At 35.2% G+C, this 16,911-nt stretch overlaps 2 protein-coding genes across 3 annotated transcripts; one reads left to right on the forward strand and one right to left on the reverse strand.

Moving 5' to 3' along the window:
* Nucleotides 1–808: 808 nt before the first annotated feature.
* Nucleotides 809–9,638, forward strand: LOC127809814 (uncharacterized aarF domain-containing protein kinase At5g05200, chloroplastic). 2 transcript variants are annotated; one of them, XM_052348934.1, is made up of 11 exons: nucleotides 809–1,126; nucleotides 2,117–2,231; nucleotides 2,836–2,978; nucleotides 3,517–3,630; nucleotides 3,858–4,046; nucleotides 4,161–4,316; nucleotides 4,822–5,087; nucleotides 5,181–5,278; nucleotides 7,449–7,627; nucleotides 8,371–8,487; nucleotides 9,293–9,638. In XM_052348934.1, exons 1-11 carry the CDS (start codon nucleotides 1,058–1,060, stop codon nucleotides 9,464–9,466), a joined length of 1,620 nt encoding a protein of 539 aa, XP_052204894.1. In that variant the 5' UTR covers nucleotides 809–1,057; the 3' UTR covers nucleotides 9,467–9,638. The 2 variants fall into 2 exon arrangements, with proteins under 2 accessions (XP_052204894.1, XP_052204896.1); XM_052348936.1 differs by lacking the exon at nucleotides 2,117–2,231 and having other exon boundaries at nucleotides 876–1,126.
* Nucleotides 9,639–11,345: 1,707 nt separating this feature from the next.
* On the reverse strand, nucleotides 11,346–16,911 carry LOC127788221 (uncharacterized). The gene is made up of 3 exons (XM_052316333.1): nucleotides 16,678–16,911; nucleotides 15,002–15,233; nucleotides 11,346–14,738 (listed from the first exon to the last, which is right to left on the reverse strand). Exons 2-3 carry the CDS (start codon nucleotides 15,120–15,122, stop codon nucleotides 12,088–12,090), a joined length of 2,772 nt encoding a protein of 923 aa, XP_052172293.1. The 5' UTR covers nucleotides 15,123–15,233; nucleotides 16,678–16,911; the 3' UTR covers nucleotides 11,346–12,087.

Below are 16,911 nucleotides of genomic sequence, written 5' to 3' on the forward strand. Positions count from 1 at the left end.
TTATGACCATGGATCGGATTCGACCCGGTGCCCTCCGTAACCCGTATTCACTTCTTAATATTTATATATTATAAATGGCGATGATATCATTGTTTTTTATTTTTACAAATAACAAATATTTATCGATTACTCGGATCGTAATTAGAACGTTGTATTGCATCCAGAAAAAAAAAATATTTATTTTTTATTTCAAATTTTAAAGGTACTATCTTTTTAAATTAAAAATTTATATATTAAATATAAAATTAAAATATAAATAAGAGACAGTGTAGACATAAACTTATTTAAGTAATATTTGTTAATCAATATATAAACTAGAAAAAATGAGATGAAAAGCATTTAAAATAAAATTATTTTTAATTATATTTATTAAATTTATTTAATAATTATTAAAAAAAATTATGTAATTTTTTATATTAAATTATTTAGATAAATTTATCTTTCTCATTTTTAAATAAATTTATCTAAATAATATTTATTAATCAATATATAAATTAGAAAAGAAAGATATGAAAAATATTAAAAATAAAAATATTTCTAATTATATTTATTAAATTTATGTGATAATTATTAAAAAAATATTAATTTTTTTATATTAAATTATTTAGATAAATTTATTTTTTTCCTTTTAAATAAATTTATCTTGAATTTTATAAATAAAAAATAATTATATATTTTAATATATTTTAAAAAAATTAACAAATAATTTAATAAAATTTTAACAAACGTGACTCTCACGTCCGTTTAACAAAGCAAAAAGTATAATTTTCCAAAACATAAAGTTTATCAACGCAAATCGCCAAAACCTTGCAAGAGGGTCGGAGAGGCTGCCACGTGGATTCATCCGTTTCACGCACGCCGGAAGATATTTCAGTCACTAATACGCCGTCGTGTGCTCGCTCTGTCCCCCGCAGCAAGCCAGCGCCCTCACTTTCGCGCGAAATTAATCAGTGAAATCAGTCCAGACATCAGGCAAATTGCTACCCGCTCTCTGTTGAATCCGGGGGAGCATTTCCAGTATCAATCGCATCGAAATTTCGCAGTAGCAGTGAAGAAAATGGCTGTTGTTTCAGTGTTCAGAGGCATAACCGTACATAGTCGCTCGTCTTTCTTTCACCATCCTCAGGTTAGGTTTCATTCCCGATCTTTTGAATTCCATTGCGAAACTCCCTTTTCTTGATTGTTTGGCTATCTTTATACTCATTTTCTGGATCCGTGATGGCGTTTTGTTCATAATTTGTCTGATCTGGAAATTAAATCTGGTATGCATTGTTCACTTCGGGGCAGTTGTCGCAGGACAAAAGATTCTACATGCGGAATCATATGAACTGGAGCTAGGAATTTATTCTGACTGACGTATGACCTATTTAGATGATGAGTTCTATTTATCTTATCTATTGTCTGGAACGATGGTTACAAGTAAAGGATAACTTAGTGAGTGAATATCCTGCCACCGTAGGGTTTGGAGAACGTGACATGTACACAGGTTTAGGCCCGTGTGTGGCAAGGCTGTTAAATGAGAAGTTGTGGACTGGCCTTTCCCAATGATGAATTTGTGTATCTGTGCAGAATCTCTCCCTATCATGAGGTGGTGATTAATGTCATTACCTCTAATTGCAATTTTAATTTCATTTTAGTTCTGATCATGTACAACTATGGGAACACGCACATTTTTTTTTTGGGCCAAAAAGGTTAGCAATATTTTGGAGCACAGGGCAGACGTGGTGAAAATAATGGGGCAAGCAAGTAGCAAAAGGCGGTTCCCATGATTGGAGTAGGAGTGCTGGTTATAAGTAACTGCATGCGATGTCGGCAGACTCAGCACCCAAGGAGAATCTGGAGTTTATAGAACTTCTATAATGAAACTTGAAGAAGAATTCAGTAATGGGTTGTGGAAGTTCTGTTTGCATCAACCATCAGTTAAGGAGAATATATACAGGAGCAAGGAAGAGAAGAGGATACTAAATTCTCCAGAACCACCAAGTACCATTTTTGGTTAAGCAAAATAAGTAGTATTTCATTTGCATTGGCCAATTTGGTCATAGCCTGTCTAGCCCGTGCACAACACATACAAAAGCATTTATCAGAATATGAAGTTATTGGCTCTTTGTTGCAGTTTCCAACTACTAGGGTATCAAGTCAACCAAGGAAGCTCAATGGTCGCTCTAATGGATTGACTCTTTTTGCTCGATATTCACAAACTCAGGGTCTTTTTACGTCCCGGCTCCAGGGTATCACAATTCAACCTTCCCCAGTTGTTTCCTTCATTTTATCTTATTTTTATTTTATCATTTTTACGTTGCTTTGAATTGAGTTTGTCATTAACTATTTTGGAAGATTGGGAAGTTCTGCTGATTTATGACTTTTTGAGTGATCATCATGGAGCAAATGGTCATTTACTGGGAATAATTTTAGTAAAGTTTTGGGATAGTGCATGCTTTTTGAGTGATCATCGGTGTAAACCATCATTCAGTCTTGTCTTGACCTGCAGATGGAGACGTTAGTTCAAGCTTTAGATCTGCACTTGAAATAGAAATCTTTTAAGCTTGCAGGTATCAGACTAGAAATATGTCCTAAAAAATTGAAAGACCAATTAAGGACCTGCTCTGCTACGAATTTGTGCATTTTGTAGTCACTAGGAACCTTGGTTGAAATCCATCAAAAAGTAGAGAAGATAAAGGAAAAAGAAGAAACAAGAAACTTGATTTACACATGTTTAATGCCACTCCTTTTTTTTTTTTTTCCCTGTTATTGTTCTGCATCCCTATGTTCGCTTTGGGAAATTCCATAGGCATGGCCCATCTTGAAGCTTTCTTGTACTGTGATTTCCTGCAGACAGTATGACGAACCTGCCAAAACTTGTGGAGGATATCATCCAGACTTCAATCAATACTGGTCCACGTGGAGCCCTAAGGCTAGCTCAAGGTATTCAAGCTGTTGTTGGGGTAGGTACTGAGTGGCTAGCAGATGTATCAAAGGTAACTGCAGATCAGCCTTTTGTTTTTTGGTGACATTTTCAATTTGTTCTACTGTGGAAATGTTGACTTATAGTTTTGTCTCTTTTGATACTTTGTAGTTTAGTTGTGGAATTGAAAATTTAATTAAAGGATAGTGTCAACTTTACATCTGCTTTCAGACAGCTTGAATTACTAGGGATGTGACCTTGATTTGTGAACGGAAGTTTCATTGGTTGACATTTCACCTTTTAAGCACAGAAACACTTCCGCATTTTAGCAAATAATTCATGAATGAAATTACTTTTTCTAGTTTAAAGTTGTTAATTGAATAAAATCCATATAATTTTTTTTAATACTATGTTATGATCCAGGCCTGCATGCGCATGTTTTTTTTTTTTTGTAAATTGCATACGCGTGTTAAGTGTCAAAATTTCAAAATTAGTTTGTTTTAACTCTTATGGCATTTTCCCTTTTTGCTTTTGATCTTATGATATAGTATTCATTTCACATGTAACCCATAGAATTTATGAACTAGTAATAGCCTTTATTTTTCTGGTAGTCAACAAATTCTTCCGCTGGAATACCAACTCAGTTGCAGCTTGGGTTACTATCCCCACTGTATCTCAGGAGATTGTTTGAACGCATGGGTGCTACCTATATCAAATTAGGTCAGGTCAGTTCAGGTTATAATCTTCTGGATTTCTTTGCAATGGCTAACCTATAATTTCAGACAGAAGTGAAATGTTTGTGTGCCTAGATTTACTGTTACGAATTTCCTACATCCAAAAATTATATTCCATCAAATCTGTTTGTACTAACAACATTGTTCTTTCTCCTTTTTGATACTTTCTGCTTACAAAAAATCTCATGTGGGTTCTTCAAAAACCATGGGATTTCTAGTTCATAGCATCGGCACCCACATTGTTTCCTCCAGAATACGTCCAGGAATTTCAATATTGCTTTGACAGAGCTCCGGCAGTTCCTTTTGAAGAGATCCAGAAAATCCTGCGTGAGGAATTTGGGAGACCAATAGATAGTATTTATGAGTATGTGGATCCAACACCAATTGCCTCAGCCTCAATAGCGCAGGTCTAAACTGTATTCTTTTTTTCCCCCAAAATTCTAGCTATCATAAATTTAGTGGTTCAAGACTAGAACAGAAAAATATTGTTAACAAATGGAATTGTAAAATATGATCTCCAGGTTCATGGAGCAAGGCTCAGAGGCTCCCAGGAGGACATAGTGATTAAGGTTTTGAAACCTGGAATAGAAGATATATTAGTAGCAGATCTGAACTTTGTATATGTTGTTGCCCGGATATTGGAGTTCTTGAATCCTGAACTGAATCGCGCATCGCTGGTATGATGTGAACTTGTAAAGATATGGAAAATTATGTACAGCCCCATCAAGTGTTTTATATGTTATGATTTGGAAAATTTCTTTCCTTGATTTGAAGAATACTTCTGCTATATAATTACTGAATTGCATAAATGGAAGCAGTTCTTCATAAAACTGAAATGTCAAATTAGCACCAAAAATATTTTCTAAACATATGAGCATGAAAGGGTCACAAGCAGTTCTTCAGAAAACTAAAATGTCAAATTAGCACAAAAAATATTTTCTAAACATATGAGCATGAAAGGGTCACAACTAAAGTTAAAGCCTGTCCTATTTATGTTGGCCAGAACCCCTTTTATATCTAATTTCACAATTGTATGTGATTTCTTTTGCTTCTTGCCAGCTTACCTTGTTCTTCTGTCATGAAGTAATATATTTAGTGATTTTTAAGGTCAATCTCTTTCATTTTTTTTGAAACAACACCTGCTTGAAGATTTTGTCATACTAGATATATTTCTTTAAGTAGGTGGGCATTGTCAAAGACATCAGGGAGTCAATGCTTGAAGAAGTTGACTTCAATAAGGAGGCTGCAAATATTGAGTCCTTCAGGAGATATTTAGAGGTCATGGGGCTTACAAGGCAGGCTACAGCTCCAAAAGTGTATAAGCAATGCAGCACTCGTAGAGTTCTGACAATGGAAAGGCTTTATGGAGTTCCTCTTACTGACTTGGACTCCATAAGCTCACTTGTTTCGAGCCCAGAGGCTAGTCTTATAACTGCCTTAAATGTGTGGTGGGACTCAATGAGATGTTTATGTACTTGGATGTAAGTTAGACCTCGTATTTAGTCCTTGAATTTCCAATATTTTTCTGGAACTCTTTGCAGGTTTGGCAGCTTGCTTGCATGTGAAACCTTCCATGCAGATGTACATGCAGGCAATTTGTGGCTGTTGCGTGATGGACGTATTGGGTTTCTTGACTTTGGTAAAAATGTTTACATTACGCAATTGATTTGTGGTTCATTGGCTAATGCTTTGATCTTTTCAGCTTAAGTTCGTGTCTTTAATCATAATGACTGTTTCAGTTCTTAGTATTAGCAATCTCTGATATGCGGCATATGCCTGCTGCCTGACTTTAAGAACATTGCATCTTCACAACATTTTGTTGCCTGTAACTTTGCCAGTAGAAACAAAAACACACACCTATGAATTTGCTTCCTAAATTCTTTCTGGTAGCATTTCTATGAATTTTTCTTTTGGTGAGAGGTTTCTTGGTCTTTCTAATGAAATTACTTCTGCGAGAAAAAAGGCATGTGGGAGAATTGCGATCTCTGAAAGAAAAGAATATATATTTTTCAATTCTATGCAGAACTACTATATTATGAGGAGCAGTATACCTTTCACCATTTCAATTGAGTGCTTTCTTCTCCATTGTATTTCTAGATCATTTTTAGAAAGTAAATCAACAACAATCGCAAGCCTTAATCCCCCGAGGTAGGGTTGACTACATGATTTCTAGACCTTTAACCATCTCTATCCACGGTTATATCCTTTTTAAGATCATTATATCCTATGGACCTATGCCCTATCTAAGAGCTTCCAACCAACTTTTCATTGGTCTTTCTCTCCCTCTTTTGCTACATATTTACTCCATTTCATCCACTTGTCTCACTTGTGCTTCTAATGGTCTTCTTTTTATATGTCTAAACTATCTTAATTGTGACTACTCCATCTTATTTTCAATAGAACCCCCTCCAACCTTATTATGTATAATCTTTTTTTTTATTGCATCTGTTTATACACTGCATATCCCCTGTAATACTCTTATCTCAGTTATACTTATATTTTGCACATGTTGGTGCCTAACATTCTGAACCATACAACAGATATGGACTTGTAGCCATCCAAGAAAACTTCTCTTTTAACTTTAAAGTGATCTTACAAACACGTAAAATACTGGGAAGGCCTCCACTTTAATCATTCTACCTTGATCCTACGAATAACATCCTTCCTTAATCTCCCCCTTTTTCTTGAACAATTGATCCAAGGTATTGAAATTGATCTTTTTTGGGATAACTTGATCTAAAAAAGTTTCGCAATAACGTAGTCCACTTTCTATTAACTGAACTTACATTCCACATGCTCAATTTTCGACCTGCTTAATTTAAAACCTTGGTTCTAAGGTGTTTTCTCCATAATTTATAACATTTTTAGGAAGTGATTTCTGTAAACTTAGATGTGCAGATTGATGGCTTCAACGAGACTCTACATTCAATTCCACTTGTAATAGCACAGTTCTCAAATCACTGTGTTTTTTCCAAAAAAAACTATGAATGAAAGTTCTGCACACTGTATTTTTTCGTAATCTTTTTTTTTTTTTCAAAAACTCAAAAAATATTATATAATTTATGAATTTCACTTGCTCCACTGAAAAATTTAAATTCCAGGTCTATAGCATAATAAAAGGAATATTTGTTACAAATTATAGTTTTCCTGTTAGCCATTACATAGACTTCTTGGTTGAAGTCTTAGAACATTAGTCAAGTTGCAAATTTTCCCCTCAAGGAAGAAGACTGGGGACTTGCATCGTGGGGCACTAAAAATTGTTAATTCAAAGTACTCAGGTTCTGAGTCAGAGGAGCTAATCAAATGTGTCAGAAAGCCTGAGGTGCAGTGGATGAAAGTTCTGAGGTGCAGTGGATGAAAGTTAAATCAGCCTAGCATTGGGGGGTGGGGGAGAGTAGTGTTTCAAGGTACTTAAAGAGGCTTGTGAGGAGGATGAGAGTAGTGTTCCAAACTACTAGTGAAGGATTGTGATCTACTTTGGAGATTTAATCCTCCAATTTATGGATGATGATGGCCAAGTTCCTTCTAGTATATAATCTGATGGTGGAACCTAAGTTGGTTAACTATCCTGTAGATAAGCCTTGTCCAAGATCAGACTTGCAGCCAACCAACAAAGACTTTGGCCCCCCTGTTTAATCAAATGATAATGGCTTAATTGGTAAAGCTGTCTTTGAAGGATTAGAAAAATAGCAGCAATTATCCAAGTACATACTGGAAAAGAATTTCTTAAGTGTTTCTCTTACCTCTTTACTACTCAGTATTTCTGCATCCAGACAACAATAGGTCTCTGAAATAGAATTTAAATACAGGAATTGTTGGACGCATATCCCCAAAAACATGGACTGCAATGGAAATTTTTTTGGCATCAATTGCAACTGAAGAGTATGAATCAATGGCATCTGCCTTAATTGAAATGGGTGCAACAAACAAGGATGTTGATTCCAAGGCCTTTGCAAGAGATCTGGAAAATATATTTTCATCAATACAGGTACCCTCTGCATTTTTCATTTCAGGTCTTTGATCTGTCTAAATACAATATTAGCTCAGTGCCCTCCTCAATCTTCAATTTTTTGGGTCTTATATAAATTATGGAAGTGGTGATTGGTCAGTGTGCATAGCTTAGTAAGCTTGAGTGAAGAAAGCTAGCTGCAAGGCCCATTCCAGATGAAGATATACTACTTTTTGTATACTTGAAATGATTATCATAACATATGTTTGTCAGCGAGAAGAAAAAAATACACATTCATATTGTTTCTTCAGTATGGTATGAAGTAAAATCAAACATGTTTTTCTACTGAGATTGTAGCTTAGTTTCCAAGCAATTTAGGACCCTGAAAAGGATGTAGCCTAGGTACATTTGTGTTAGTGAGCAAATGAAAATCTCTTTTGCTAAAAGAATGTGGATAGGATTGTCCGGACTAGATACATGGAATTGTTGTCTTACAATTTAATTTAATTCCATTGCTATGATTTTCAACAAGCTGAATCTATGACTGGTTTTATGGCACTACCTGGTATGGATGAAAGAGTAATCTAGTATAAGAGGTGCGAGTTCCCTTGACCATGTTTTAAATGGAGGGTTCTATAAAGAATTTATGGGAGAGTGAGCTAAATAGACTGTTTGTTCCTTGTCCCCTTTTCCCTCCTTGTTCTGTCATTATTTTATGCGCTGACACCTGCTTGAGTTATACTAATAATTCTAAATCAGTGATATCTCTTATTTCAATGCAGGATTTGGATACAGAAATTGTTGTTGCAGCGGCCAGGGGAACAAATACCAATGCAGCTGCTGTATCTGCTAATATAGTTGTTGATGAGAGGCAAATGAATGCATTATTTCTGGATGTGGTAAGCTACTCTATTCTTGTGCATTCATTAATAATTTCAGTTAAAATAAGTTTATGAAGCAACACATTTCAGTGTGTTGTATAAACTTAAGTGGTAAATGGATAATTTGTGCTCAGGGGGTTAGTTTCAACATCTAATTATTTTGGCTGGAAGTCAATCTATTGCCCAAGGACTATCTAAAGACAAATTTTTAGGTCTGTTGGAGAGAGTTTAGTGTGTGTTTTTACTCTCTTTTTTTTTTGTGTGTGTGTGTGCATGCATGCATCTGAAATTTTAAGTTTTTGATATTTAACAGGAGGTCAGAATTATTTGAACTCCAAACATACAATTTGGAATTTATCACATATGAGCCGACAGTTTTTTTTTTTTTCTTTTTCTTTTCATAGTGCAAGCTACCTTGGTTCTTCATTCATTATTTGTATTTGGCAGGGTTTTGTGAGTTATATCTTTCCCTTTCCATTTCTTTGTGTGTTTGTTCTTTCTTTCTTTTTCTTTTCTTGTCTTTCTTTCTTTTTTGGTTGGTGGGGGATGAGGGAAAATGGACGAGAGGCAGCAATGATTTGAATTTGGCAATTTTTCATTAGTTAAGGATCATTTATGATGTTTTGGCATGAAGTTGAGAAATCCATATGGAAGAATTTTTTTTTTTTTTGCATCGTTTAGAGTCAGAAACGGGAATCATTGCTTTCGCAAATTTGCTCATAGAAAATGAATACCTGCTGAAGTAACTTACACTTTCCTGGTGCTCAATATTCCATGTTACTCAATGTCTCCCCTCTTTTACATTCTTCTTTTTGATCCACAGGTTCGAGTTAGTGAATCGTATGGCTTGAGATTTCCCCGGGAGTTTGCACTTCTCATGAAGCAGCTTCTCTATTTTGATCGGTACACTCGACTGTTAGCTCCCAACTTGAACATGCTTCAGGATCAGAGGATTTCCATTGTCTCAAATAGGAGAAATAGAAGCATGTACCAATGAAGCAGTCTACAAGACATACCAAGTTGATATAATGTTCTGCTGATAGGTACTCTTCACTATTTTGTAAATATTACCAAAAGAATCAGACAAAGTCATACCACATACAACCTCAGAAACTCTGAATTTTTTGTTTCATACAGGAATTTGATATAGATGAGAAAGAAGTTGAACATATTTTGTTGTTTCTATCATGTAGTCACCTGTAGCCCTGCTATATACTAATCTGCAGCATCACATGATCCAAATAATAACCAACTCTCTTTTAACTGCCTCTTTGCTATGTTAAATGGATTGCGATTCTTTCCGTATGTGAAACAAGAATTGAAGAAGCTTAGCCCAAAAGAAAAAAAAAAATAAGAAAGAAACAAGAATTGAAGGTTGGGTTATCTTTGCTTTTTAATTTTTAATTTTGAGTTTTAAATTCATTTTCAATTTTTTGTTTTAGTAGTCTGTTTTTAAAAATTAAAAACGTATTCTCTTTAAAATTTTAAAAATAATTTTTAATGATATTTTATTCAATAAATTTGATTTTTTAGTGAATTAAAAATATTTAATGTTAATATATTATTAAAAAATATATATATTTTAAAATTAATGAATTTTGTAATATTTTTTTTCATTACAATAATAAAATATGAATAAATAAATAAATATGTTTTGATTTTAGTGTTTGTTTTGAATGAAAACATTCGAAATAATTTTTGGTTGTTTTGAGTTTTTCTTATAATTTTTTTATTTTTAAAAATAATAAAAGAATGCGTTTTTATTATTTTAAAAAATTAAAAATAAGTTTAAAATAATAAAGAGAACGCAGTCAAAATGTGCAAAGCATATTCTAAAAATATAGAACATAAGGGTAAAGTCAATATAAGTTATACTATAAAAACAATTCTCTTTTGAATAATTTGTTCAATAATACTATTTTTCATCATATAATTTCCTTATTTCTCATAAAAAGATTTATCTAGCTAAATAGAGATTGTAGGTTCATTTCTTATTCTAAAAATACTTAGGTGGCTTTATTTTATAAAGTCCATGCATATAATAACTAAGAGATTAATTATATCATTAATGAGATTCTGACAGATATAAGATTGGTCAAATGTATTAAATGATAAAAAGAATAAAAAAAAAAATTAGTCTTTCCAAGTTTTATAATATGTGACTTTAATCATTGTTAAAAATGTTGTTGGATTCGATTCAAACTTTATTTGGTAAAAAATATTTTTATATATTTCACTATAATATTATATATGAATTTCTTTTTGTTTTCTTTCAGATAACTTTTATACCATGTTTGAAATGGGAAATTCAAAACTGGAAAAAGGGAAGGATGAAGATAGAAAAAAGAAATGAGACTTTAGATTCATTTATGTTTAGGTTAATAAAAAATTAAGAATAAATGAAAAAAAATTGTCAAAAATCTCTCTGGATTTAAAATAAATTTTAAAAATATATACATGTGTTAAGTTATGTCTTTTCACTCTATTTATATATTTTTGACTAAAGAATTGATAACTTAGTAAGTTTTGAAAATATAATTTTTGTTCGAGAAAAAAAGAGATAAAAAAAGATTAAACAAAAAGATAATAAGAGAAGAATACTTTAATAAAAAACTTAAATATCCATTACGAAAAGTATCTTACCTTGTGAGTGATACATATTCGAGAGAATATTATTTTTAGATATAATTTTATTTTTGTTTTGCAAACAAATTATTTTAATAACTTAAACTGGTGACCTTTCAATCACAAAAGAGCACACCATACTGTTGTTTCATAGCTTCCCTTCTAAAATTTGAAAACAGACTCGAAAAAAAAAAAACAAAAAACAAAGCTGCCTCATATAGAGAAGTCAATAGTTTTTTATCAATGATAAATAAAGGCTTCAAGATAGTTTATTATCAATGATAAATTCTGATACACTGAGAAAGGCTTCAAGCTACTATATCCGACAATTTTGGATGAAATCGATCCATACATATAAACCTTCAGTCACAGTTTTAACTTTCAATCACTCCATAGTTAAAGATCTTTGTGTAGTTTTGCGGGATTTGGTCAAAAAGGGATTTCATTTAAGCAAAAAATATATCACAACCAAGAGAGTTCAGTACTGCACATACCAGTAACTTTATCGACCAATAAAACAAATAGCACGTGAATCAACCAGATTACGCTTCTGCCTTCTTACCATGGAAATGGGAACTGCTTCTTTGTAAAGTAATCAATCCTTGTAGAGCGGAGAGCCTAAATGCCAAACACACTGGGACTATCCGGAAAGTACCATCAAACTTTCCGGCCATTCAATCTTAAATTTCTGAAATCATCGTACTTCAATCAAACCTTCATATTTCTCAAATTTCCCACTAAGCTAACTCAGTCTACAAATTCCACAATTGCGACATCTATCCTTCAGTTTCTATAATACTAAACTCAAGAAATCCTCTGAGAAAATTTGTTGGATTATAGGAACAGATGACTCCCACAATCTCCGTAGTTTAGATATCAAAAGGAGTTCCACAAACATTTTCCTCTATGTAGCAGGGTGCCCGCCCCCCCCCCCCCCCCTAATATCGAACCAGTTCCTTGTTGCCAAGTCTTTTCCCAAAATATATGACCTGGTCAATTATCCATCACCTCACTTGGGGAAGAATATCCCATGAGCCTATGAAGTGGGGAACTTGGCAGTGGCGGCAATTCTTCAATTTCTGAGGATAATTTGGACGGAGACCTATCAAATGACGCCTTTCTGTCATTTGAACCCCTTCCAATAGCATGGAATGGTAGCCCGACAGCAAAGGACTCTCCTTCAGTTGAGGAAGTTTTGTTTAAGGATGGTCCATGATCATCAGAACATGATGCAGGCCCCGCATCTGGATAATTATTGGCATGAGACAATGATACCAACTTCTCCCTGTTGTTAGAATTGCTGCAGGTATCAACCTCACTGGGCAGAGGTGCAATAACATCAGCAGCAAAATCAGAATACGGAACAAGATGAGTTCTGTTCTGAAGTGAAAATTTTAGTGCAAAGGAACATGCACTGCACCTCAGCTGATGGCATCTCTTTCTGAAGACGAGGAAATCTGCAGGAAGTTGCAAGATTTCCAAGCAATTGTAACAGGTTAAGAAAGGGGTTCCACCTGCAAGAGGTCGAACATGTCTCTTAGCCAAATGACGTCTCTCCTTAGTATATTTCTGCAGCTCATTTTGATTTGTGTACCAGTGATCCTCAGACTTGGCATCACATCCCCCTGAGGAGAACTCGGAACCTGTATAATGACGTTGACTTGAAGGGCCAGAGTGGTAGAGATTTTGAGATCTCTGACTCGGGTGGGCGGTATATTGGTTTCTGTTACAGCATACATGGGGCAGTGAAGGTGCCAAGCCCTGCCAATCTTGAGGAGAACAATTCAAACAGGAACAATCAAATTGGTTTCTGATGATTGAGGCCTCTGCCGAGAAAGGAATTCGTGCAACCTGACTTTGGTGGGGCCAACTTCTTCCTTGATTAAATCTTGTATTGTACCTAGTATTGCTTAAATTGTGGAATATTTCTGGCTCTGGTACTTCATATTCATGGTGGGGGGAAATCTGTTTTTCCTTCCCAGAAACTCCAGGAAATCTTTCATTAGTCTTCTCTTTGACAATACGTGTTCTGTGAAGCTGATCTTGCAGTTCGTAAACCATTTTTAGTAGTTCCATTTTCTCCTTATTAACCCATTTTAGCTGTTCCAATTTCTCCTCTTCCTGGTACTCGGACCTGCTAGGTGAATGAAAGCCTGTAATGCTTTGGAACTCACTCTGACCATAATCTGAAAGGCTGCCATTTTCATAGCCAACCTGGGCGCTCCTTGAATAAAAAGACCCCTTAGGTAGCCACTCATCTCTCTCATATTTCTTCCTGCTCCTAACTGGATGGCCACATTTTCTTGATTCAAGCAATTCGTCTTGAGACCACTTGCTGCCTTCCACGGGATAATTCTTATTTTCTGATGAAATTGATGAGCGATGTTGTATTTCTGGATATCTACTTGTAATCTTATTCATAATCTCATCCCTTCTGGGCATTGTTCTGCTACTGGTAGACACAGCCTCCTTTAATTTTCTTTTGGATATATGCCGATTATGGTGATCATCAGTTCCATCATAGGAAGAATCACTACCATCATAAGCATAATAACTCTTGGTTGTTGGAGATTTAGGCATGTGCCTGAGCAATGCACTGAACTCAGAGCTCGGACTGGCTAGTGCAATATTTTCCATTGCATCTACAGAGCTCACACGGTCCAAACCACTTTCTTGAGATTGTTCAAGCTGTTCAATGCAAGGAGACGTATGATTATCTGTTAAAATGCTTTCACTCAACGGCTTCCGTGCAGTAATGTTTGAACCCTTCGGGCTTGAAGCTAGCACACTTTCCTCACTTAAACTTCCAAACTGACTCTTGAAATTCGGGGCCAATTCTGTACAAAATGTTCTAATTACAGATGAAGTGACTTCATCAGAAATTTTCATATTTTCATTGGATTCTGTCTTGTAATCTCCACATTCACTATGATTCATTCCACTGTAGTCTCCTTGTGCAGTTTGATTCCTTCCATTAATTTGTTCCAAAATCCTGCTATTTTGATCCACTTCACTTTGAACTCCAGAAAATGGTGATGACTCCTCACTCCCATGATGACTAATCTCAGTTGATGAAGCAACTTCATCAGAGTTGGTGCCTGCAGGCTCTTTTGAGTTGCAATATCGATATCCATTTTGATTACTTCCATCGTTCTGATTCAAACCCATTTCCCTATGAACTCCAGCTACAAGTGATGACTCCTCACTCTGATGACGATCAAGCTCAGTTGATGAAGCAATTTCAGTAGAAAAGCTTATGCCTCCAGGAAGCTTCTCATTCAAATATCCAAATTCATTTCGATCCTGCTTATTTTGTTCCAGAGAACACTCATCTTGATCAATTTCTGTTTCAGCCTCCACTGCTGACTCAGGAACTTCAGTTCTGTGGTGTATAACCTCTGTAGAGAGTTCACCTGAAAACTTTATATCTCCAGAATGCTCCCTATTGCTATCAGAAATTTTAATTTGACCGCTGCCATGGATTTTATCTAATGATGATTCACGTGCAGAAGGAAGCACTTCTCCTTGAATTAAGCTTCTAGCTTCTTTGTCATTAGGAAGATGCTCCAGAACAATTTTCGGCCCACCATCTGTTTGATGTGCATCTGATCCTGTGTCCTTGGAGTCATTTTTGCGTTTCTTAGCTGTAAAAGATTACAAGATTGTGAAAATCAATTCAAACTTGAAGAGGAAACTGTCTTAGATAGATTGGAAGGAGAGGAACATTCTCTAATTAAATTGAAAGGATATTCCCTAAAAGGCCTGACATCCCCAGTCCACCTGAAGCGCACACACTATCAAAATAGAAGGGAATGGAGAGTAAATGACTAACTAAATGAACTAGCCCTACTCCTTCCATGCCGGTAAACTATAATATTTCCGATGATGTTTCAGAAGATGCTGTTACCTTGGAGAAATGTGCCACATCCTCCGCACTGGTAAATGGGAATATTTGGCAACTCTAGGAGAACCCGCCGGCATCGTGGACATTTAACTCGACGAGATTTAGTAGTCAATTGTTCAGTCATCTTTCTACAACTGCTCAGCTGCAATCATAATATATTGGGGCTCAAAAGCAACAAATGTCCATTTGCAACCATGAAAGGGAACTATGCTGAATATCAGAAGTCTCCCACCACCTGCAATTATTAGGACTCTAAATGAGTAACAAGGAAAAGGATCGGATAATGACAGCTTATAGTGAATTTTTACGAGTAGGAATAAACAAATCACATGGTATCTATGATAATTGGACTCCGGTAAATTGGTGAAGTACCTATTTGGATATGCTTTCAACATTTCTACTTGGACGCATAAAAATCTAAATACAAACATAAAAGCAGCAACTTCAACAATTTTTTTCCTTCTATCTGCCACTGGAGCGGCAACAATTTTGTTCTTACCAACTTCGCCAAAGAATTTCGTAGAAATGCCACAAATCACACTAAAAGGACATGCCGTGATAGCCAAATTGAGCGTAATGTGGGCTCCTATAGTCTTTTAACTAAGAATGTTCATGCAACAGTACTGTTCTCCTGTCTGTCTTTGGTAGGCAACAAGTATGCCATGCAACATTTGAGGTTTTGTACTAAAATCAAGATCTAACAGCAACTTGTGCATGTAATAGACTAATAGGTGCAAACAAATTTCAAATGATGCTATAGTATTGCCCAGGTTTTGATATTAAAACAGAGAACAGATCAAATGCACAATGGATAAGAATCATAAAAGAAGGAATACCCTAAAAGTAAAGGTGCTATCTACCCTGATCCACAAATATGTTTACGGGATAAAATCTTCAAATTTGTTTAATGGATATCAGAAAGTAAAGTTTATAGAACAAGAAAACGAGCATATTCTTATTATCTTGACGTTACTCCCTAAGTTATTTTAAAATTAGGTAAAGTAGGAAGAAGATGAGAATTCAACAAAAATGTTTCAAGGAGGAAGCAAAGAAATTACATCCATATGCCATATGTTGGTCAGAAGAAAACATGATAATAAAATTGGACGTGAATCTTTTGTCTAGAATCCATGATAAAATATATGAGATGAGAAGTCATAGGAAACATGCCTTCAAAAATCCAATTAGAACGGCTAAGCACAGATCTAAAGATGATGAAAAGGAAAAAGAGAGGTAAATAAGTCTTATTCCCGCAAGACCTGAACACAAGAAAAAGAAAAGTCTTAACTGTTCGCAGGCACTGCTGTCTAGGCGAAACCAAGTCCCAACACTATACGCAATTAGGAAGTAAAGAAAAGGAAAGCATTCGTAGCTTGAAAATTAAAGGTCAAAGTCGAAATCTAATCCCACTAACCGATTGACCAAAATCAACAAGAATATTTTCAAGTAATCAGATTCGGTGAATGAAATTGAACGGAACCCTTCGGAGTCACTCGATTACGATCGGATCAACATAAACAAAGACACCCCTCTCCTAACGCGCGAATTGCAAAAATCGGGAGATTCAACCAAGGGCCGGCCGATACATTTGCATAAATTGGACACAAACTAATACATACGTGCATATGCATAACAAGAAACAGGAAACGGAGCGAAATTTCTGTTTGAGAACGACGAACCTCCGAAGCCACCGCCGCCGTCTTCTTCTTCCCCTTTCTCTGTAAATATACAAAAGTTTCGAATTCTTGAGTCGTTAGCTTAATGATAAAGCTCGCTCTCGCTCTCTCTGCGCTTTCTCTCTGTTGAGAGACAGAGAAAACTCTTTACCAGTCAGAGAGAGAAAGAGAGAGAGAGAGAGCCAGAGAAAACTCTTCACCAGCCAGAGGGAGAGAGAGAGCAACCGCTTTCTGTCT

Source organism: Diospyros lotus, chromosome 1 (assembly GCF_014633365.1).
Source record: "Diospyros lotus cultivar Yz01 chromosome 1, ASM1463336v1, whole genome shotgun sequence".
In the NCBI taxonomy this organism is placed as follows: Eukaryota; Viridiplantae; Streptophyta; class Magnoliopsida; order Ericales; family Ebenaceae; genus Diospyros; species Diospyros lotus.